This window comes from Tupaia chinensis, unplaced genomic scaffold (genome assembly GCF_000334495.1).
Source record: "Tupaia chinensis unplaced genomic scaffold, TupChi_1.0 Scaffold000037_18, whole genome shotgun sequence".
NCBI lineage: Eukaryota > Metazoa > Chordata > Mammalia > Scandentia > Tupaiidae > Tupaia > Tupaia belangeri.
In genome coordinates this window covers 1,412,525-1,436,006 of record NW_006159476.1, presented here as the reverse complement: position 1 = coordinate 1,436,006, position 23,482 = coordinate 1,412,525, and the positions used below count along the sequence as shown (strand labels likewise).

General features: G+C 52.7%; 2 protein-coding genes across 2 annotated transcripts in view; both read left to right on the top strand.

Annotated features, from left to right (window-relative positions):
- Positions 1-10,698, top strand: part of PRX (periaxin) — a 13,507-nt gene extending 2,809 nt beyond the window's left edge. The window contains exons 3-5 of the mRNA XM_027772026.1: positions 2,134-2,290; positions 5,914-6,110; positions 6,763-10,698. Coding sequence (XP_027627827.1) covers positions 2,134-2,290; positions 5,914-6,110; positions 6,763-10,509 — 4,101 coding nt within the window. The 3' untranslated portion in view covers positions 10,510-10,698. The remainder of the gene's footprint in view (positions 1-2,133; positions 2,291-5,913; positions 6,111-6,762) is intronic.
- Positions 10,699-14,862: 4,164 nt separating this feature from the next.
- The window catches only part of HIPK4 (homeodomain interacting protein kinase 4), a 10,851-nt gene continuing 2,231 nt past the window's right edge, over positions 14,863-23,482 (top strand). The window contains 4 exon segments of the mRNA XM_006140451.3: positions 14,863-15,808; positions 18,697-19,053; positions 22,867-23,185; positions 23,188-23,482. The exon segment at positions 23,188-23,482 is cut by the window's right edge and continues 2 nt beyond it. Coding sequence (XP_006140513.1) covers positions 15,344-15,808; positions 18,697-19,053; positions 22,867-23,185; positions 23,188-23,482 — 1,436 coding nt within the window. The 5' untranslated portion in view covers positions 14,863-15,343.

Genomic DNA, 23,482 nt, shown 5'->3' with positions numbered 1-23,482 from the left:
GGACCCGCCTCCCTTACCCATACCACAACTAGCCGCTTTTGCGCTCTTCTGTACCGCATTTGGCACCTCCTCTCAGACCCAGCTGCAAACCCCTATTCCCGCGTCACTGCCCACAGGAGGGCCTATGGGTTCTCAGATCATAAACCTAAAGTTGAGACCCAGGTGCTTAATTTGCATGTGGCATTAGGCAAGTCACTTTACCTCTCTAAGCATTATTAGGGTCCTCTTCTGTGACTGCCTAAAGCTGTGGGGAGGATGAAATAAGAGGCACAGGGGACCAGCAGGTGGCGTGGTGAAGACTGGACACTCCCACATGACCGACCACGGTTTGAGTCCTAGACCTGGTGGCTTGGTTTCTCACTGTTCCTCTTTCTCTCTGTTTCTCTCTCTTTGATCAAATTAAAATAAATGGAAAAAATTAAAATAAATGGATGAATAAATAAATAAATAATTAATTCAAAAAAAGAAGAAGAAGAAGAGGCAGATAAAATTCCTCACTCAGGGCATGTTAAGCCAGAGGTAGCAAGTGATGGTCTTACCATCCCCTGCACAATTCTTATGCCTTCCTACATTGCCCTGCCCAGTCCCCTAGTCCCTTGGGGCCTGCTGTGGGGTATCAGGTCTGCTTTGCCCTTTCAAAGCTCTGGGCTCGATTTCAGCATGTCCTGGCCTCTGTGTGCCAGTGGATCCCCTGTGGCTTCAGGTCTCTGCTCACCAGAGACTCCTTCCAGTATATCCTTTACAGAGTGGTTAAACTATCCTCTAGGCACACAGCAGACTGGATTCCTACATGCGACCCAGATCTCTCACTGTCTTTTCTGGAAAGCTGGGATGTGAATCTTACAGTGGTGACTGCAAGATGACAGCCTGCACCAATGACAGTAAATACCAAGAATGCCATGTCTACGGCCCACGATTCATTACCCGCACCCCTCCCCCACTCTCCTGTGGGCGTTATGCAGGTCTTGGGGGTCAGAATCCACAATGGGACACAGTCTACACACATTGGGGCCTTCAGTGGGCAAATCCCACTCCCCATAGTCCCCTCAGAATCCCACTCTCGACCTTACCCCTCAGTTCTGCTGTTAGGAAAGTTCTTCCCCACAGCTCAGTCTTGCACTCAGAGTATGCGTCTAGGTCTTAGCTGCGCACACCCTTCTCATATCTCCCCACCACCCATTTTTTTTTTTAACTTGCCAGAGGGCAGGCATTCACTAAAGAGAGAAAGAAAGGGAAATCAGGAAAGCACTCTTCATAGGGCATGGTCATGCCACAATCCCTTCTTGTCCATTTCTCCATCCTTTTGGAATTTAGGGCAAGGACACATCTGTCATGTTTTTTCCTCCCTCCCTTCCTTTCTTTCTTTTCTTTCTTTCTCTTCCTCCTTTCCTTCCTTCCTTTTTCTTTCTTCTTCCCTCTTTCTTTTTGGCACTAGAACTGGCGTGTGTTCGCCAGAGACAGAGAGGGGAGACGTGAGAAGTCACCTCCCCAGGGCCGGATGGTCAAACCCCAATCCCTTCTCCAGTTTCCTCTTGGGATTTTGGACGGTGGTGGGGAGGGCGCGTGCGCGCGCACACACACACACACACACACACACACACACACACACAGGCACAGGCACGCTGCCTGATTTTCAGGCCCGCAGAGGGCGGACTCAGGGCCTTAACCTCCACACCATCTGCTGGCTTCACATCTGACATATTTTTCAAGCCGCCTGGTTCCGGACTCGAACTGTGGGCCATGCGGGATCCAGCTACCTTAACCATATCACAACTAGCCGCTTTTGCACTCTTCTGTACCGCATTTGGCACCTCCTCTCAGACCCAGCTGCAAACCCCTATTCCCGCCGCTCTAGTTCTGCCCACCTCTTCCCTCCGGTTACAACCCCGCTCCCCGCGCCTTTCTCAGGCTCCCCAGGGGCTCAGAGAGGTCAGCCTGCCTGTCCAGCTGTTGAACCGATCCTCAGGTCCGCTCCGCGTGCTTGCTTAAAGGAGAGATGACAGAATGGGTGGGTTCCGAGGACCTGCTTGGGATTCGCAGAGGGGAAAGTGGACCCGTTTAAGAGCTCAATGGTGGGCTCCAGGTGAGGTCCAGTTCTAGCGACCACTGGCGACCCTTCGCTGCCCTCCGCAGGAGCTGAGGCGGGCGGAGTTGGTGGAGATCATCGTGGAGACCGAGGCACAGACTGGGGTCAGCGGCATCAATGTGGCGGGCGGCGGCAAGGAAGGGATCTTCGTCCGAGAACTGCGCGAAGATTCACCCGCCGCCAGGAGCCTCAGCCTCCAGGAAGGTGGGCGGGGTCGCCCTGCGGGGGCGGGTCCAGGGTAAGGATGTGAGTGTGGGCGGCGACCAGGAGGCAGGATTAAGAGCCTGGGGAGAAGCTTTGTACAGACTTGCATTGTTCAGAGCCTGCTCTGGAGGGCAATTGTGTGGGTTTGAGTCCCATATATCCCCCATTTATTAGCTCGTGATCTTGCTTCCTCTCAGTCTTCTCATCTCTAGAATGGGAATAATTTTAGTACTGACCTCATGGGATTATGGTGTATGTTGAGTGAGTCAGTATTTGGTAATATGATATAGCTAAATGGCACATGCTAAGCATATGTAAGTGCTAACGTTTTTGTTGTTGGGCAGGAGAAAAGGGTTGGACTCAACAACTTGGAGGAGGTGGGGAGAAAAGCTTTTAAATGAGATATATTTTAGGAAACATGGATGAAGCTGATGTGATATATTCATGCAACGAGCAAACACCTTCTATGAAAGCTGCATTTAAAAAAATTGGTGGGACCAGCAGATGGTGTTGTGGTTAAGGTGTTTGACTCCCACATGGCTGACCACAGTTTAAGTGTCACTCCGGGCACTTGTGTGTGTGCCCAAATTCCAGGAGGACAATGGAGGACAAGAGATTGCAGTGTGGCTATCCCTCCTGGGGGAGTGATTTCTCACTTTCCCTCTCATCCTCTCTCTGTCTTTGGCAAGCACATGTGTCCTATGGCAAAAAATAAATTAAATAAAAAATAAATTGCCATGTGCTTGCCAGAGAGAGAGAAAAAGGGAGAGGGAAAATCGTGCTCCCTCTCCCCCAGTGGAATGTGGTCACACCACAATCCCATCTCTTCCATTTCTTCATCCTGTTGAGATTTGGGGCAATGCATACAACCTACCTTGGTGTGTATCTCAACCCGCTGGGTCTGGGACTCACACCATAGAGCTGGCCATGTGGAATCTGGCTTCCTTAACCACCAGGCTATGAGGCCAACCCCTGAAAGCTTCATTTTTTTTTTTAAGAGAGATTTTTGCTGAAAGAGAGACAGAAAGCAAGAAATCACCCCCCAAGGGGGGATGGTCATGCCACAATCCCTTCTCCTTCATTCTCCTCTCGGGATCTTGGGTATGCACGCTCACGCACCTGGTGTGAGTTTAAGCCACCGGGTCTGGGACTTGAACCACGGTTGACTACATAGGAGTCCAGCAACATAGCCATTACGCTAACTGCTGGTCCTGACCAAATGAATTTTGGATTTCTCTCTTTTTTTAAAAGAAAAAGCAATTATTTATTTGATTTAATTAATTTATTTCTTTTAGAGAGATTTTTGCTACAGGGCACGTGTGCTCACCAGAGAGACAGAGACACAAAGATAGAAAGTGAGAAATCACCCCCCGGGGGGATGACCACACTGTAGTCCCTTTTCTGCCATTCTTCTCTTGGGATTTTGGGCACACACACACACACACACACACACACATGCCTGGTGTGAGTTTCAAGTCTATGGATCTGGAACTCGAATCATAGTCAGCCATATGGGAGTCCAGAGATGTAACCATTACACCATCTCCATCTGCTGGTCCCTTAATTTTATTTATGATTATTATTATTATTTGCAGTCACTCGAGAGAGACAGACAGAGAGGGAAAGTGAGAAAGCAAGACACCAGTTTTGGAAATCAGCCATGTGGAGTGTCCACTGCCTTAACCACCATGCCACCTGTTGGCCCATGGAGTTTGGATTTCTTAAATGAAAAGTATCTGTTAGATACCCAGGGGGAGATGTGGAGAGGCAGTTGGATGTATGAGTCTAGACTGGAGGGGAGAGTGCTGAGCTGCAGAAATGCACTTGGGAGTTGTCAACAGATTTATGATCTTTTTTTTTTTATTGAGCGGTTTTTGTTAGGCATGCACGCTCACCAGAAAGAGACAGAGAGACAGAAAGCGAGAAATCACCCCCCAGGGGGATGGCCACACTATAATCTTTTCTCCTCCATGGATCTTGAGCATGCATGCATACGTGCCCAGTGTGAGTTTAAGCCACCGGGTCCAGGACTCGAACTGTGGTCAACTACATGGGAGTCCAGTGATGTAGCCATTACACTATATGCTGATTCCTAGATTTATGATCTTTAAATTCCTGAGTATCAGTGAGCTTCCCAACAATCCCTAAAGGGTGATCACAGCACATGGATGGAGAAAAGAGGTCCGAGGCCTGAGGCTGGGAGCAGTGTGTTTTTTAAAGGTCAGAGGGAGGGACCAGCAGATGGCATAATGGTTACGTTGCATAGTTGACTGTGGTTGGAGTCCAGGACCCAGCAGCTTAAAACTCACACTGGTGCATGAGTGTGCATGCCCAAAATCCTGAGAGGAGAATTGAGGAGAGATTGTCATGTGACCATCTCCCCTGGAGGGTGATTTCTTGCTTTCTCTGTATCTCCAGTGAATGCACGTACCCTACAATCCTATAACAAAAATCTCTCTTTCTAAAAATAAAAAAGAAGGTCACAGAGATGGGAAGGAACTAACTATCCAGAGAGGCTGAGAAGGAATTTCCAGAGACAGAGGTATTCCAGAGGTGGGCACCCTGGAAGCCAAGAGAAGTGAGTGGATGAAGGAGTGAGAGTGAAGTTGGGTCAGATGCTGAGTGGTTGGTCCAAGCAACCCGAGGGTTCACTTGACCATTGGACTTCGCTATGTGAGGGGGTACACTACCCAGGATCAGAAGGAGTAGTTCAAATGTGTGTATGTGTGTCTGGGAGGGGGCGAGAGAAGAATTGTCACTAGAAAAACAGAAGCTAGATAACTCATTGCATTTGCCATCAAGATGAAATGATATAATGGGGCAGGAGCTTAAGGGTAATCAGGTCAAGATGTTTTTTTATAAGAGAACTAAGCATATGTTTGTACGCTGATGAGAATAATGTAGAAGGGAGGGACAAATTGATATGTGGGTGCAGAATTGCTGGATGATGTCCCTAAGAAGGTGGTGAAGGGTTGGACTTGAGCTTGGTTAAGGACCGTTCACCCCTAGGAACAGAAGGGATGGTGGAGGGACTGGCAGGTGGCGTGGTGGTAAGGGCACTGGACTCCCACGTGGCCGACCATGGTTTGAGTCCCAGACCTGGTGGCTTGCTTTCTTACTTTCCCTCTCTTTCTCTGTATCTCTCTGGTCAAATTAGAATGGATGAATAAGTAAATAAAGTTAAATAAAAAATAATTCTTAAATAATAAAAAAAAAAAGTGATGGTGGAGTACATTGCCACTGGAGCAGAGGGGCGAATAGATGGTGTGAGAGCTTGTGGAAGTTACATTTTGATTCTGGTCTCTTAGTAAAGGAAGCGAAGTCAATGTCTGGAATGTGAGTTGGCTTGTGGGGAGAAAGGCGGCAGACATAGCCTGAGCTGTCGTGGATTTGTGCATTCTGGGAGAGGCAGGGCTAAAATCACGGAGTGGAGCTTCATTCTTAAGTGTCTGCCCTCTTTAGTGTTCTGGGTAGAACTTTGCTTATCGATATTGCTCTTGGGGAAGGGCAGGGCCAAAACTTGGAGTATGGTCTGGTCAGGCTGGCTCCAAGGAGGTGGGTGGAACCAGGCTCAGGTGGAGCTGGGAGATGCCCATGCCTAGCCTCTTTCACCTCACCTGCAGGGGACCAGCTGCTGAGCGCGCGCGTGTTCTTTGAGAACTTCAAGTACGAAGACGCACTACGCCTGCTGCAATGTGCCGAGCCTTACAAGGTCTCCTTCTGCCTGAAGCGCACTGTGCCCACCGGGGACCTGGCACTGCGGCCCGGAACAGTGGCTGGCTACGAGATCAAGGGCCCGCGGGCCAAGGTGGCCAAGCTGGTACGCGTGCTTAGCCCGGCCCCAGCCCCGGACTGTCCCAGCGATCCCATCTATGCGCCGTGAGCCCCACTTCCCGTCACCATGGGCCAGCTTTGCCGTCTGTCTTGTCACTAACCCAGTGCTAATCTTACCCTAGGTCCCATGCTCTCTGCCGTATGCTATTCCTTGGGGTGGGGGACCCATCCACCCTAGACTGGGGCCCTCATCAACCTCAGAGAGGCACCCCCAACATTTGATCCAGGCTTGCTGTGAGGGTCCTGAACCAGGGCACTTGGAACCAAGAAGGCCAGGTTCCAGCCTGAGTGCTGCTCAGTTACTGCTGTTGACCCTGGATAAGTTTCTTTCCCCCCTGGGCCTCAGTTTCCCAATCTGTTGATTGAGGGTGTTGGGGGAAATCCTGGATGAGGATCTAGAAGTCTGATGTCCCAGTTTCTACACTCTTGTTGCCTTGCTGTGAAATTCTAAGTGAGCATCTTTGCCCTCCCCTGGCAGTAATGCTGAAATGTTAGGCAGAAAGTGGGGATGGTGTTTTGGGGACCAGGCACTGGACCCAGCACATCCACAGCCTGCTACAATGCCAGGTGGGGCTCTTTCTGTCCACTCCGGGCCTCCCACTGTCCCACCGCCTCCTGCCTCTCTCCTCTCTCCCCAGAACATCCAGAGTCTGTCCCCTGTGAAGAAGAAGAAGATGGTGGTGGTGCCTGGGGCTCTAGGGGTCCCTGCAGACCTGGCCCCTGTTGACGTCGAGTTCTCCTTTCCCAAGTTCTCTCGTCTACGCCGGGGCCTCAAAGCTGAGGCCGTCAAGGGTCCTGTCCCAGCTGCCCCTGCCCGTCGGCGCCTCCAGCTGCCTCGGCTGCGTGTACGAGAGGTGGCCAAAGAGGCCCAGGCAGCTCGGCTGGCTGCTGCTGCTCCTCCCCCCAGGAAGGCCAAGGTGGAGGCTGAGGTGGCAGCAGGAGCCCGTTTCACAGCCCCTCAGGTGGAGCTGGTTGGGCCCCGGATGCCAGGTACTGAGGTGGGCATCCCCCAGGTCTCAGCTGCCAAGGTGGTCCCCTCAGCAGAGGCACCCAGTGGCTTTGCCCTCCACCTGCCAACCCTTGGGCTAGGAGCTCCGGTGGCACCTGTTGTGGAGACCCCAGCTGTAGGGATCCAGGTACCCCAAGTGGAGCTGCCCCCCTTACCCTCACTACCCACTCTGCCCACACTTCCCTGCCTGGAGACTCAGGAAGGGGCTGTGGCTGTAACTGTGCCCACCCTGGATGTGGTAGCGCCTGCTGTGGGGGTGGACCTGGCCTTGCCAGGCACTGAGGTGGAGGCCCGGGGAGAGGTGCCAGAGGTCGCCCTAAAGATGCCCCGCCTCAGTTTCCCCCGCTTTGGAGCTCGAGCAAAGGAAGCTGCAGAGGCCAAAGTGGCCAAGGGCAGCCCCGAGGCCAGGGCAAAAGGTCCCAGACTTCGAATGCCCACTTTTGGGCTTTCGCTCCTGGAGCCCAGGCCTGCTGCTCCTGAGGCAGTTGAGAGCAAGTTGAAGCTTCCTACCATCAAGATGCCCTCCTTTGGCATTGGGGTGTCAGGACCAGAGGTCAAAGTGCCCAAGGGGCCTGAAGTGAAGCTCCCGAAGGCCCCTGATGTCAAGCTCCCCAAAATGCCTGAGGCTGCCCTTCCTGATGTGCAACTCCCAGAGGTTCAACTCCCAAAAGTGTCAGAGATAAAACTCCCAAAGGTTCCAGAGATGGCTGTGCCGGAGGTGCGGCTTCCAGAGGTGCAGCTGCCGAAAGTCCCGGAGGTGAAAGTCCCCGAGATGAAGCTCCCCGAGATGAAGCTCCCCGAGGTGAAGCTCCCAAAGGTGCCCGACATGAAACTTCCTGAAGTCAAACTCCCGAAGGTGCCTGAGATGGCTGTACCTGATGTGCACCTCCCAGAAGTGCAGCTCCCCAAAGTCTCAGAGATGAAACTCCCCAAGATGCCCGAGATGGCTGTGCCAGAGGTGCACCTCCCAGAAGTGCATCTCCCCAAAGTCTCAGAGATGAAACTCCCCAAGATGCCCGAGATGGCTGTGCCAGAGGTTCGACTGCCAGAGGTGCAGCTGCCAAAAGTCTCAGAGATGAAACTCCCCAAGGTGCCAGAGATGGCCGTGCCTGAGGTGCGTCTCCCGGAGGTCCAGCTTCCAAAAGTCTCAGAGATGAAAGTCCCTGACATGAAACTCCCTGAGATGAAGCTCCCGGAGATAAAACTCCCCAAGGTGCCGGAGATGGCTGTGCCTGATGTGCAGCTTCCAGAGGTGCAGCTGCCAAAGGTGTCAGAGATTCGACTGCCGGAAATGCAAGTGCCGAAGGTCCCAGAAGTGCATCTTCCAAAGGCACCGGAGGTGCAGCTGAAAGCTGTTGGGGTGGAGCAGGTGGAGGGGGTGGAGTTTGGTTTCAAGATGCCTAAGATGACAATGCCCAAGCTAGGGAGGGCAGGGCCCCCGTCACAAGGCAAGCCAGGAGAGGCAGGTGCTGAAGTCTCAGGGAAGCTGTTGGCACTTCCCTGTCTGCAGCCGGAGGTGGGTGGCGAGGCTCGTGGGGGTGTCCCCTCTCTCACTTTGCCCTCAGTAGAGCTAGACCTGCCAGGGGCCCTCGGCCTGGAAGGACAGGTCCAACCTGTTGAAGTGGGTAAGCTGCAGCAGGCAGAGGGCTCTGGGGTGACAGTAGGGATTGGAGAGGTGGGTTTTCGAGTGCCCTCTGTGGAGATTGTCACTCCACAGCTGCCCACAGTGGGAGCTGAGGAGGGGCAGCTGGAGATGATGGAGATGAAAGTCAAGCCCTCCTCCAAGTTCTCCCTGCCTAAATTTGGACTTGTGGGGCCAAAAGTGATCAAGTCAGAGGCTGAGGGGGTTGGGCGAGCCCCCAAACTGAAAGTTTCCAAGTTCGCCATCTCACTTCCCAAGGCTCGAGTGGGGACTGAGGCTGAGGCCAAAGGGGCGGGCGAGGCAGGCCTGCTGCCTGCCCTAGACCTGTCCATCCCACAGCTCAGCCTGGATGCCCATCTACCCACAGGCAAGGTGGAGGTGGCTGGGGCCGATGTCAAGTTTAAGGGGCCCAGGTTTGCTCTGCCCAAGTTTGGGGTCAGAGGCCGGGACACTGAGGCAGGAGAACTGGGGCCAGGGGTGGCTGAGTTGGAAGGTAAGGGCTGGGGCTGGGATGGGAAGGTGAAGATGCCCAAGCTGAAGATGCCCTCCTTTGGGCTGGCTCGAGGGAAAGAAGCAGAAGTCCAGGGTGGGCGCATCAGCCCTGGGGACAAGCCCGAGTCCATAGCTGGGCAGCTCAAGCTCCCTGAGGTGGAGCTGGTCACACTGGGAGCCCAAGAGGAAGCGGGAGCAGAAGGGGCAGTGGCCACCAGCACGGTGCGGCTGTCAGGCCTGCAGGTGTCCATGACCAGGCAGGTGGTCTCTGAGGCCCACGATGGGGGACTGAGGATGCCTCCATTGGGCATCTCCCTGCCTCAGGTGGAGCTGAGTGGCTTTGGTGAGGTAGGCACCCTGGGGCAGCAGGCGGAGAGTACGGCCCCTTCAGCAGAGGGCACAGCAGGCTACAGGGTCCAGGTGCCTCAGGTGGCCCTGTCTCTGCCTGGAGCCCAGGTGGCAGGTGGTGAGCTGTTGGTGGGCGAGGGCATCTTCAAGATGCCCACTGTGACGGTGCCTCAGCTTGAGCTGGATGTGGGGTTGGGCCAGGAGGCACAAGTGGGTGAGGCAGCCAAGAGTGAGGGTGGGCTGAGGGTGAAGTTGCCTACATTGGGATCTGGAACTGAGGCTGAGAGAGAAGGGGCCGAGGACCAGCCCCCAGGGGCTGAGCGCTCCTTCCGCCTCTCGCTGCCAGAGGTGGAGCTCTCCCCACCTGCTGTGGGCAGCCATGCGGAGTACCAGGTGGCTGAGGGTGAGGGGGATACTGGACACAAGCTCAAGGTGCGGCTGCCCCGGTTTGGCCTGGTGCGGGCCAAGGAGGGGGCAGAGGAGGGCGAGAAGGCCAAGAGCCCCAGACTCAGGCTGCCCCGAGTAGGCTTCAGCCAAAGTGACACGGTCACTAGGGAAGGTTCCCCGAGCCCCGAGGAGGAAGAGGAAGAGGGAGGTGGAGACGGGGCCTCAGGACGCCGGGGCCGTGGTCGGGTCCGCTTACCCCGTGTAGGTCTGGCCACCTCTTCCAAGGTCTCTAAGGGACAGGAGGGCGAGGCAGCCCCCAAGTCCCCTGTCGGGGAGAAGTCACCCAAGTTTCGCTTCCCCAGGGTGTCCCTGAGCCCTAAGGCCCGGAGCAGGAGTGGGGACCAGGAAGAGGGTGGATTCAGGGTCCGGCTGCCCAGTGTAGGATTCTCCGAGACAGGGGCTCCAGGCCCCACTAGGATGGAGGGGGCTCAGGCTGCTGCTGTTTGAAGCTCCAGGAAGATGGAGACTCCCCTTCTGTCTTCCCAGCAACTCTCCCCACCCCTGTTTTGTGTGTGAGATAACTAGCACTAATCCCAAGAGGGTCTGGAGGTGGGGGACCCACCAGGGCAGGGTGCCTGTGTCTGTCTCATTGGGGGGAGTGCCTGTATGATGTCAAGCCATGTGAATAAAATAATCCAGAGGTAGCCATGTGTTTGGTCTCCTGTGTGTGTGTGTGTGTGTGTGTGTGTGTGTGTGTGTGTGTGTTTATTTGGAGGGGGAAGGGCAGGGAGGAGTTGGGAGTGTAGAGAAAGGATCCCCCACAGAGGAAGTTTTAGGGGGTGCTTGAGCCCACTCTGAGGAGGTTTCTGATGTGAAATGGGGACAAACAGGCCATACTTTGGTCTGAGAAGAGTCAGGGAGGCTGAGAGGTAGGCTCCAGTGGGAGGAGGCCTTGCCCAACCCTTCTGAATTCACAGGGGCCTTTGAGGAGGACTCCCTTGAAGAGGAAGTTCCAGCAGAACACAGCTCTGGGACCCCTTTGCCAGAGAGTCTGCCTGTTCTACTTCCCTCCTGCCCTCTGTTGGGAGGGGCATCTCTCTACATCCTGGACTTCTCTTTCCTGTCAGGCTGGTTTGACTGCTCTGTCTACCCCACCCCACCCCACTCCACCTAGAAAGGTTCCCCCTCTTCAGGACTAGTTCCCAGGTTCCTCAGCACCTCTCAGTGCTGGGCGGTCTACCCCCCTACCTCATCCCCACTTAGGATCTCAGCCACTAACACCCAACCAGGGTCTCCAGACTCCCACGTGTCTCTCTGTGACGTCTCACACTGGACTAAGAAGACATGCTGTCCACTCCCAGTCTCCCCTCAACAACCCCACACCTGCCCTCCACTCTTCCTATCTTTCCCTCCCATCTCAGAGGACAAAGGACGAGGGGCACAGACCCTCCACTTCTTTTGAATCTGCTCTGGCCTGGGATCACTGCCCTGTCACACACTTTTCTTCCTCTCCACCAGACGTGATGGGATTATCTACCCCCTGCCCATCCCCTCAGCATTAGGGGTTTTCCTCTCACCTTCCATCTCCCTAGTCCAGGCTTTAGAGACTCTTTGTTCTTCCTGACACTTGCTCCTCTCTCTCCTGATACTTCTTGGGCCCTAAGGGCTCCTCCCAGGCCCTTGTACTCTCCACAAACACCCTAGGCTGTGTCCTCTGTGGCTTCCACACCTCACCTAAATGCTGACAACTCCCAAACTCTCTTCTGTATCCACCTGGGGATCCAGTGGCCTCTGCCCCACCTCCTGGATGTCTCTAGGCACTAGGAGGTTGGGGGTGGTGGTTCAGAGTTTGGCTTAAGAGCTAGGCTGCTCAGGGTCCAAGCCTGTTTCTGGTACCTAGTGATCCTAGGCATTTAAAAACTTCTTTGGGGACCAGGATGTGGTGTGCTGGTTAAGACGCTGGACTCCCACATGGCCTGCTGCAGTTCAAGGCCTGGACCTAGAGGCTTTCTTTCTCTGTCTGTCTCTCTCTGATGAGTGCACATGCCCTTTAGAAAATTAAAAAAAAAAAAAGATAATATTAAATAATTCTTAAAAAAACCAAAACTTCTTTGGTTGGGGGATGGATAGCAGGTGGTATGATGGTTAAGGCTCTAGACTCCCATGTAGCCGACTGTGGTTCGAGTCCCAGATCCAGTGGCTTGAAAATCACACCAGACACGGCTGCGCGCATGCCCAAAATCCCAAGAGGAGAATGGAAGAGAAGGGACTGTGATGTGGCCATGCCCCCTGGGGGGTGATTTCTCACTGTCTCTGTCTGTCTCTCTAGTGAGCCCACGTACCTTATGGCAAAAACCTAAACAAACAGGGACCAGCAGTTAGCGTAATGGCTATGTCACTGGACTCCCACGTAGTCAACTGTGGTTCAAGTCCCGGATCCAGTGGCTTAAATTCAAGCCAGGAGCACGTGCGTGTGTGCCCAAGATCCCAAGAAGTGAATGGAGGAGAAGGGATTGCAGCGTGGCCATCCCCCCTGGAGGGTGATTTCTCGCTTTCTATCTCTCTGTCTTTCTGGCGAGTGCACGCGCCCTATAGTGAAAACCTCTCCAAAACAAACAAACAAACAAACAAAAAACCTAAACAAACAAAAAACTTCTTTGGGGTCAGCTGATGGTATGGTGATTAAGGCTCTGGCTCTCACATGACTGCATGGTTGAGTCCCGGATCCAGTGGCCTGAAAAACATGCCAGTCGTGTTCACGTATATTCCCAAAAGCCTGAGAGGAGGATGGAGGAGAAGGGACTGTGTAGCCACCCTCATGGGAGATGATTTCTCACTTTTCCTCTATCTCTCTTTCTTTCCGGTGAGCACATGTGTCCTATAGCAAACAAAACCAAAAACAACTCCTTTGTCAGCCAGCTGGTGGTTGGCTAATGTGGTGGTTAGATCCACATGGCTGATGGTGTGGTTTAAATTCTAGACCCTGCAGCTTAAAAAACATTCTGGACAAAAAGTCCTGAGAGGAGAATGGAGGAGAAGAAATTGTGGTGTGGGCATTCCCCCGGGGGGTAATTTCTCACTTTCCCGCTCTCTCTCTGACCAGTGCGCATGCCTTATAGCAAAAAAACTAAACAAAACACTTCTTTGTGGGCCAGCTAGTGCATGCTAGTTAAAGCAGGTGGATCCCAGATGGCAGATGCTGTGATTTGAGTCCTGGACACAGTAGCTTGAAAAACATGCTGAGTGTGTGTGCATGTGTGCCTAAAATGTTGAGATTTTAGGCATTCCCCTGGGGAGTGCTTTCTTACTTTCTCTCTCCAGCGAGCATACGTGCCCTATAGCAAATTAGAAAAAAAAAGAAAAAAACTTTTTTGCCTTGATTTTCTCCTCCATGAAATTCATCCTTCTTCTGACATAAGGGCAGATAAGACTTTCAAAGCAGTTCATACATATTTAAATGTGTCGATGTTAATTTTTTTGTTGGAGCTTTTTTTTTTTTTTTGCTATAGGGTGCGAGAGAGAGAGAGAGAGAGAGAGAGAGTGAAAAATTGAAAAATCACCCCCAGGGGACATGGTCACACCGCAATCCCTTCTCCTCCATTCTCCTCTTGGATCTTGGACATGCATGCACATGTGCCTGGCGTGAGTTTAAGCTACCGGGTCCGAGACTCGAACTGTGATCAACTACATGAGAGTTCAGTGACATGGCCATTATACCAACTGTTGGTCCCAAATTTTCTTTTTTTTTGAGAGATATTTTTGCTGTGGGGCATGTGCACTTGCTGGAGAGGCAGAGACAGGGAGAAATCACCCCTCAGGGGGGATGACCATGCCACAACCCCTTCTCCTCCAGTATCCTCTCAGGACTTTGGGTACACACGTACATGCACCCAGCGTGAGTTTTAAGCCATCAGGTCCGCAACTTGAACCACAGTCGACTATGTGGGAGTCCTGTGTAACCAATACACTATCTGCTGATCTCTGATGTTAAATTTTCTGATCTGACTTCAGTATCTCTCCCCAAACTGCTCCTGGTCCATGTCCCTTACTTAGGGCTCACCCCTTCATTATCCAGGCCAGAGCCATGGACCTTGTCTGGGACAGCTCCCTCCTTTCCCCTTGCCTGTCCTCCTGACCTGGTAGTCTCCTCCACCCTCCTTCTTCTCTCTCCATCTTCCACCTGAGCTCTGCTTTAGCCTCCTTTCCAGGCTTAGGGCCTTTACTCTGCCCACTCCAGACCACCCTTCTTCATCCACATCTATTATTACACTCAAATCGGACCCTGGCCTTCCTTGCTGAAAGTCCTTCTACACTGGATCCCCAGTGTGCACAGAACAAAGTCCAAATTTCTTTCTTTTTTTTTCTTTTTGAAAGAATTATTTAATTTTGTTTGTTATCTTTATTTTCTTACTTTATTTATTTTAATTACCAGAGAGATACAGAGGGAAAGCAAGAAAGCAAACCACCAGGTCCAGGACTCAAACTGTGGGCAGTCATGTAGGAGTCCAATACCTTAATCACCTTGCCACCAGCTAGTTCACCAAATCTAAGTTTCTTAGCCTGGCATTCAAGGCCCTTCTCAACTTCTCCAGTGTCAGCCACCAGTCAGAGAAGGTGTTTTCTTTTTCCTTTTATTTTATTTATTTATTTTTTTGTAGAGGTTTTTGCCTTAGGGTGTATGCACCGAGAGAGAGAGAGAGAGAGAGAGAGAGAGAGAAAGAGAGAGAGTGAGAGGGAAGGGTCCAGGACTCAAACTGTAGTTGGCTATGAGGGAGTCCAGTGATATAACTGCTAGGCCATCTGCTGGCCCCAAGAAAGTGTTTTCTGAACACAGACACATACACACACATCCCTGTAGCTTGATGTCTGCTGGTCCTCACCTCTATCTGTATTATGTCTCCATTCTTGTGCACTCCCGGTCCAGGATCAGTCTTCCCTCCCAGTTGACCCTTCACCTGTCTGGTCTCTTCAGGGTTCCACCACTGGGTGGGGGGAGGGGCCGGGCCCAGCACCCCACCCCCCATTCCAGCTAGGGGCTCAGGTCTCTAACAACAGAACCAGAGCCACTCAGTGACGCTAGAACCCATTTAGGGGGGCCTGGGGCCCTTGTCCCAAGCCAGGTGGGCTTTGGGGGAGGGGTGCAGCCCCTGGCAGACTCACTGTGTGGCCAACGAGGCTGGGGAGTGCCAGAGAGGTGGGGCCATCTTGTAAGAAGAGCACGAGTACAGTTCTCTTTCCCCCACTGGGGGGGCCGCGGGGCCGGCGGCGGGGCAGGAGACCTCGGTGGCAGAGCTTGCGGTGCAGGGGTCTTGGCAGGGGAGTGTGTGGCAGCAGGAGCACCATGGCCACCATCCAGTCAGAGACCGACTGTTACGACATCATTGAGGTGCTGGGCAAGGGCACCTTTGGGGAGGTGGCCAAGGGCTGGCGACGAAGCACCGGTGAGATGGTGGCCATTAAAATCCTCAAGAATGATGCCTACCGCAACCGCATCATCAAGAATGAGCTGAAGCTGCTGCGCTGCATGAGGGGCCTGGACCCAGACGAGGCCCACGTCATCCGCTTCCTCGAGTTTTTCCACGATGCCCTCAAGTTCTACCTGGTCTTTGAGCTGCTGGAGCAAAACCTCTTCGAGTTCCAGAAGGAGAACAACTTTGCACCCCTCCCTGCCCGCCACATCCGCACGGTCACTCTGCAGGTGCTCAGAGCCCTGGCCCGGCTCAAGGAGCTGGCAATTATCCATGCCGATCTCAAGCCTGAGAATATCATGCTGGTTGACCAGACCCGCTGCCCCTTCAGGGTCAAGGTGAGTGGGTTGCCTGGGGCAGCATGTCCCCCAGCCCTGGCTGCACTTCCAATCCTGAGGTCTCCTTTGTTCCATCTCCTGGCCCTGAGGCCTCTTTTACCCTGTCCTTGATTCTTCTACCCTTCCTGGCCCCAAATCCTCCCCATTTCCCTGTTCCAATTCTGAAGTCCTCTCCACCCCAGACCTGAGGTCTGTCTGGCAAACCCCAGACCCTGAGGTCTCCCTGTCCTTTGCATTCTCAGCTTACCAGTCCTAACCTTTGGAGTGACATCCTAGTGGGGGAGATAGAGTTACTAATATATTTGAGCAAAATATGGCATGAAAGTGAAGAGGGAAGAAAGTGGGGAGTGGGGGAATGGTGGTGATGAGTGAGACTTCAGATACAATAGTCAGGGAGGACCCACTGAGAAGGTGACATTTGGAGGAAGTACTGGAGGAGAAAGGAGCTGTGCATATTCTCTGGGGAGAGAGTATCGAGTGGCAGAAACAGCCGGTGCAAAGGCCCTGAGGCAGGAGTGTGGCAAGTGTGTGCAATTAAGGAATGTGGAGGAGGGCAGTGTGGCTGAAGCAGAATGAATGAGGTGAAGAGGGAGGAGGTGAGACCAAGGAGGTGTTGGGGCTGGGTCAGGCAGGGCCCTATAGGCCACAGCAAAGACTTTGGTTTTAGCCCATGGAGGGTGGAGGCATGGGAGGGCTCTGAGCTGAGGGGAGATGGGAGCTGACTCAGGTGTTGGCAGGCTCCTGCTGGCTGTGTGAGGTGGTGGCAGGAGCAGGAAGGCAGGGCTGACAGAGCTAGTCCAGGGGCACATGGGTGGATAGGACCAGAGCTGGGACAGTAGGAAGAGGAGACCTGGGGGATCCTGCATAGATTTTGGAGGTAAAGATGGTAGGATTTGTCGATGGGTCTTCTATGAAGTGTGAGAGAGACAGAAGACTCGAGGGAGACAAATCTGCTGGCCTGAGTAACTGAAAGAGTGGTGGCACTTTTACTCACCATGGTCACTTTGTCCATTTATTGAAAGCCTGTCAGGGCCTGACCTTGTGCTGGGCATACAGAGCTGTCACAGGCCCCTGGGCTCCCTCTTTTCAGCCCTCAACCTTCTGCCTGTGTCTCCCCTTCCCAGCCCTGTTCCTCTGCTTGTAGGCTTGTGACTACTTGGTGACAAGTCCCTGTCTGGCTCTGAGCCAGGAGCATCCTGAGGGCAGGGCTCATGCCGCTGTGTCATTGCTGTGTTCTGGGCATCTCCCAGCCAAACCCTGTCACAGAGTCACAGCATAGCCCTATTAATGAATGTCACAGACCCAGGGAGGCACAGAAACAGGACAAGGCAGGCCATTCTGTCCTGAGTTTTTTGAAGTTTCCACAAACATAAAGCGAGATCACAACACCTGGTGGTATTGGCATCCCCTCCTTGCTTATGGAATGAATGGAAGAATCCTACATATGCTGACTGGGTGCCCAGTCATTCAGTCCAGGCAGTCTGGGCTCAGGGTCCAGATTAACAACCACTGCACAGTACTACCTTCTGCAAATGGATGGTGAGGGGGGCTGAATGAAAACCAGACACTTGGCCAGCTGGCAGCGTGGTGCTTACAGCAGATGGATGTGAAAACAGCTGATAGTGTTTCAATTCTTGGATCTTGTGGCTTGAAAAACACCCTGAGCACACATGTATGCATGCCCAAAATTTCGATAGGAGGAAGAAATGGAGAAGGCATTGTGGATCATGTCCCATGGGGAGTGCTTTCTTGCTTTCCCAATTTCTCTCTTTCTCTGTCTCTCTGGGGAGTGCATGCACCCTCTGGCAAATTAAAAAAAAAAAAAAAAAAGATGTGATCAGCAGATGGCATAGCACTTATGTTGCTCGACTCCCATGTGGCCGGCTATGGCTCGAGTCCTGGACCCGGTGGCTTCAAACTAATGCCAGGTGCATGTGCATGCATGCCCAAGATCCCAGGAGGAGAAGGGACTGCAGTGTGGCCATCCCCCTCGTGGGGTGATTTCTCACTTTCTGTCTCTGTCTCTCCAGCGAGTGCACATGTCCTATAGCAAAAAATATTTCCAAATAAATAAATAAAAAGAAAGAGAAAGAAAGAAAAGGAGAGACACTCCAGAGGGAAACAGGATGAAACCATGAGAGTTATGGAGTCAGAATGAAAATGGAAGACAGCTCCCCTAGAGGCATGTGGGGAGAAAAGGGCTTTCAGTCATTCACAATGTCAGCCAGCAGGTGTTCACCAAGGGCCCATGTCGGGTGTTAACAGTGCCTGATGCTGAAGATGGAAGGACCTGCAGTTCAGAGAAGTGTCTTTCTAGTGGGTAAGGCAGAGAAAGGGATGGAGACAGACACCAAGATGAGAGATAGACAGGCAATGATGAGGCAGCTGCAAAGAAAGAATGAGAGAAATACAAACAAGGCACAGAAAGAAAGAGAATGGGGGATGCAGATGGTGACACAGAAGTAAAACACAATGCTTGTGAGGGAATCCCACATGGAGGGCTCCAAGTTCAAGTCTGGAGACTTCCCTGAGTATTCTGGGTATATGCTCATAAACCAGAGCTGGCTCTAAAACTAGAGTGAATTGCAGAGGTCAAGACCCTGTTGGGGAGCTGTCTCTCGCTCACTTACAAAATAAACTTTAAAAATGAAAAAAAAAAAATAGAGAGGTCTTAAGCCTCATAGAGAAGGAGACAGAAAAATCCAGACACACAAACCAGAGACAAAGGCTAGAAGAGAGACATCGACAAGAGATAAAGACTCAGTGACACAGAGACAGAGTCAAATGACAGATAAAGAAAGATACCAGGCTAGAGACATGGGGGAGGCCCATATTAGCTTTCTCGGTCATTCAACCTGACCCTGTGCCCCTCTTCCGCATCCACACAGGTGATTGACTTCGGCTCAGCCAGCATCTTCAGTGAGGTGCGCTATGTGAAGGAGCCCTATATCCAGTCACGCTTCTACCGGGCCCCCGAGATTCTGCTGGGGCTGCCTTTCTGTGAGAAGGTGGATGTGTGGTCCCTCGGCTGTGTCATGGCTGAGCTGCACCTGGGCTGGCCCCTCTACCCAGGCAACAATGAGTATGACCAAGTGCGCTATATCTGTGAGACCCAGGGCCTGCCCAAACCCCACCTGCTGCACAACGCCCGCAAGACTCACAACTTCTTCAAGCGCAACCCCCACCCTGATGCCACCAATCCCTGGCAGCTCAAGTCCTCAGCCGACTACCTAGCCGAGACCAAGGTAAAGGGCTGGTGGGGTGAGGGCAGTCAATATGCCGGGGCGGGGGGAGCCTGCTACACCAAGAACTTATCTAAGTGAGACCTCAGGGAGGACTGGACATTCAGTGGCATCTGTGGGTACAGCAAGAAAGATCTGGGTGAAACCAAAGGTGGAACTGGAAGTTTGAGGGTCAGCTCTGGGGGGCTGCAGCAGCAAGACAGCTCTGAGTGGGACTGCAGGGAGGAGTGGAAGTTTGGAGATCGGAAGTAGGAGCTGCTGAAGCAAGAAGGACCTGGGTTGTACATGAGTGACAGAAGAATGAATGCATTCCTCTGCCAGCTTCAGCTCTGGGGGCAGCAACTTGTGCAGTATGAGGGACTTGGGGTAGGCACCAGAAAACATGAGGTCTGGGCTTGGGTGTGAGAGTTGGGATAGAAAATGGGATACAGGGCCAGCCCAGAAGCCTAGTGGTTAAGGGAAGCCAGATTTTACATGACTGACTATGATTTGAAAAACAAACCAGGCACCTGTGCATGCATGCCCCCAATCCCGACAGGATGAAATGGAGATGGGATTGTGGTGTGACCACACCCCAGTGGGAAGTATCTTCTCCTTCTCCTCTCTCTGCCTCTCCCTGGCCAGTACATGCACCTTCTGACCTCTTAAAATAAAAACATGAAAATGAAAGAGGGATCTGGATGAGACTCCGAGTGAGACTAGAAGTTTAGGGGAGCCCATCTACCACCTCTGTGGCTGTGGTCATCAAACCTCTGTGCCAAGAATCTGGAGTACAGGGACAAGCAGATGGCTTAATGGTTATATCACTGCACTCCCATGTAGCTGACCATAGTTCAAGTCCCAGACCTGGAGGCTTAAACTCACATCGGGCGTGTGTGTGCGTGCCTGAGGTCCCAAGAGAATGGAGAAGGGATTGTGGTGTGACCACCTACTCTGGGGGGTGATTTCTTGCTTTCTGTCTCTCTGTCCCTCTCTGTCTTTCTGGCAAGTACATGCACCCTGTACAAAAAAATAAAATAAAATAAAAATAAATAAATCTGGAGTAGACGGCAGAGGGGGACTAGGAGTTTGGGGCCAGTTATGGGAGCTTCAGTGAGACCAAATGTGGCACTCAAAGTTCTCAACAGCTCCTCTGATAGTTCCATGGCTGAGGGTTGTCAAACTAGCAGAGTGAAAGGGTTAGGGTTCAAACCAGGGGGGTCTGGAGGGCTGGGATCAAGTGTGGAGGCTCGATTTGCAAGTGGAAACTGGATTTGATATCAGGAAGAACCAGAGGTTTAGGGTAGCCTTTCTACTGAGAGCTAGAACCATGGCTCTGGGAGAACTGAAGGTCTGAGGCAAGGTTTGAACTTGGGTCGGTGAGGAGCCTGGTGAGACAACAAGGGGACCAAAAAGCATAGTGGGAGGCTTGATAGTTAAGGTGCTGGACACTCCTACATGGTCAGCTGTGGTTCGAGTCCCAGACCTGGTGGCTTGCTTTCTCACTTTCTCTCTTTCTCTCTGTGGTCAAATTAAAAGGAATGAATGAATAAATAAAATTATTATTATTATTATTATTTTTTATAAAAGCATAGGCAAGTGTTCTTCCTGTAGTAGAGAGACATGGGGGAGGCCCATATTAGCTTTCTCGGTCATTCAACCTGACCCTGTGCCCCTCTTCCGCATCCACACAGGTGATTGACTTCGGCTCAGCCAGCATCTTCAGTGAGGTGCGCTATGTGAAGGAGCCCTATATCCAGTCACGCTTCTACCGGGCCCCCGAGATTCTGCTGGGGCTGCCTTTCTGTGAGAAGGTGGATGTGTGGTCCCTCGGCTGTGTCATGGCTGAGCTGCACCTGGGCTGGCCCCTCTACCCAGGCAACAATGAGTATGACCAAGTGCGCTATATCTGTGAGACCCAGGGCCTGCCCAAACCCCACCTGCTGCACAACGCCCGCAAGACTCACAACTTCTTCAAGCGCAACCCCCACCCTGATGCCACCAATCCCTGGCAGCTCAAGTCCTCAGCCGACTACCTAGCCGAGACCAAGGTAAAGGGCTGGTGGGGTGAGGGCAGTCAATATGCCGGGGCGGGGGGAGCCTGCTACACCAAGAACTTATCTAAGTGAGACCTCAGGGAGGACTGGACATTCAGTGGCATCTGTGGGTACAGCAAGAAAGATCTGGGTGAAACCAAAGGTGGAACTGGAAGTTTGAGGGTCAGCTCTGGGGGGCTGCAGCAGCAAGACAGCTCTGAGTGGGACTGCAGGGAGGAGTGGAAGTTTGGAGATCGGAAGTAGGAGCTGCTGAAGCAAGAAGGACCTGGGTTGTACATGAGTGACAGAAGAATGAATGCATTCCTCTGCCAGCTTCAGCTCTGGGGGCAGCAACTTGTGCAGTATGAGGGACTTGGGGTAGGCACCAGAAAACATGAGGTCTGGGCTTGGGTGTGAGAGTTGGGATAGAAAATGGGATACAGGGCCAGCCCAGAAGCCTAGTGGTTAAGGGAAGCCAGATTTTACATGACTGACTATGATTTGAAAAACAAACCAGGCACCTGTGCATGCATGCCCCCAATCCCGACAGGATGAAATGGAGATGGGATTGTGGTGTGACCACACCCCAGTGGGAAGTATCTTCTCCTTCTCCTCTCTCTGCCTCTCCCTGGCCAGTACATGCACCTTCTGACCTCTTAAAATAAAAACATGAAAATGAAAGAGGGATCTGGATGAGACTCCGAGTGAGACTAGAAGTTTAGGGGAGCCCATCTACCACCTCTGTGGCTGTGGTCATCAAACCTCTGTGCCAAGAATCTGGAGTACAGGGACAAGCAGATGGCTTAATGGTTATATCACTGCACTCCCATGTAGCTGACCATAGTTCAAGTCCCAGACCTGGAGGCTTAAACTCACATCGGGCGTGTGTGTGCGTGCCTGAGGTCCCAAGAGAATGGAGAAGGGATTGTGGTGTGACCACCTACTCTGGGGGGTGATTTCTTGCTTTCTGTCTCTCTGTCCCTCTCTGTCTTTCTGGCAAGTACATGCACCCTGTACAAAAAAATAAAATAAAATAAAAATAAATAAATCTGGAGTAGACGGCAGAGGGGGACTAGGAGTTTGGGGCCAGTTATGGGAGCTTCAGTGAGACCAAATGTGGCACTCAAAGTTCTCAACAGCTCCTCTGATAGTTCCATGGCTGAGGGTTGTCAAACTAGCAGAGTGAAAGGGTTAGGGTTCAAACCAGGGGGGTCTGGAGGGCTGGGATCAAGTGTGGAGGCTCGATTTGCAAGTGGAAACTGGATTTGATATCAGGAAGAACCAGAGGTTTAGGGTAGCCTTTCTACTGAGAGCTAGAACCATGGCTCTGGGAGAACTGAAGGTCTGAGGCAAGGTTTGAACTTGGGTCGGTGAGGAGCCTGGTGAGACAACAAGGGGACCAAAAAGCATAGTGGGAGGCTTGATAGTTAAGGTGCTGGACACTCCTACATGGTCAGCTGTGGTTCGAGTCCCAGACCTGGTGGCTTGCTTTCTCACTTTCTCTCTTTCTCTCTGTGGTCAAATTAAAAGGAATGAATGAATAAATAAAATTATTATTATTATTATTATTTTTTATAAAAGCATAGGCAAGTGTTCTTCCTGTAGTAGCATGAGGATGAGGGCTCTGAATAAGACTAGAAGGGGTCTGGTGTGAGGGATCAGGTGTGGCCCTCCCAGCAAGAGAGTTCTGCATCAGATCAGGGGCAGAACTGGAAGTCAGGGGCCACATGCGGGTCCTGCAGCAGGAGTGCCTGTGGATCTAATCCTGGACATGCGTCCCATGTGCCCTGTGTCCCACCAGGTGCGCCCACTGGAGCGCCGCAAGTACATGCTCAAGTCTTTGGACCAAATTGAGACAGTGAATGGCGGCGTGGCAGCCAGCCGGCTGACCTTCCCGGACCGTGAAGCACTGGCCGAGCACGCTGACCTCAAGAGCATGGTAGAGCTGATCAAGCGCATGCTGACGTGGGAGTCACACGAACGCATCAGCCCCAGCGCAGCCCTGCGCCACCCCTTTGTTTCCATGCAGCAGCTGCGTAGCACCCACGAGACCACCCGCTACTACCAGCTTTCCCTGCGCAGCTGCCGCCTCTCCCTGCAGGTGGAGGGCAAGCCACCTGTGTGGGGCCAGCCACAGAAGATGGGCACCCCTACTACCGTCTGGCTGAGGAGGAGGAGGCCATGGGCAGTGTGGCAGGGAGCGGGCCCTTCTTCAGAGAGAAAGCACCAGGCATGCAAAGGGCCATTGACCAGTTGGATGACCTGAGTCTGCAGGAGGCAGGGCGGGGGCTGTGGGGTGAAACCCCTGTTGATGTGGTCTCTGACATGCTGGCCCCACTCAAGGCGGCCACCACCAGCCACCGGGTGCCAGACTCGGGCCCCGAACCCATCCTGGCTTTTTATGGCAGGCGCCTGGC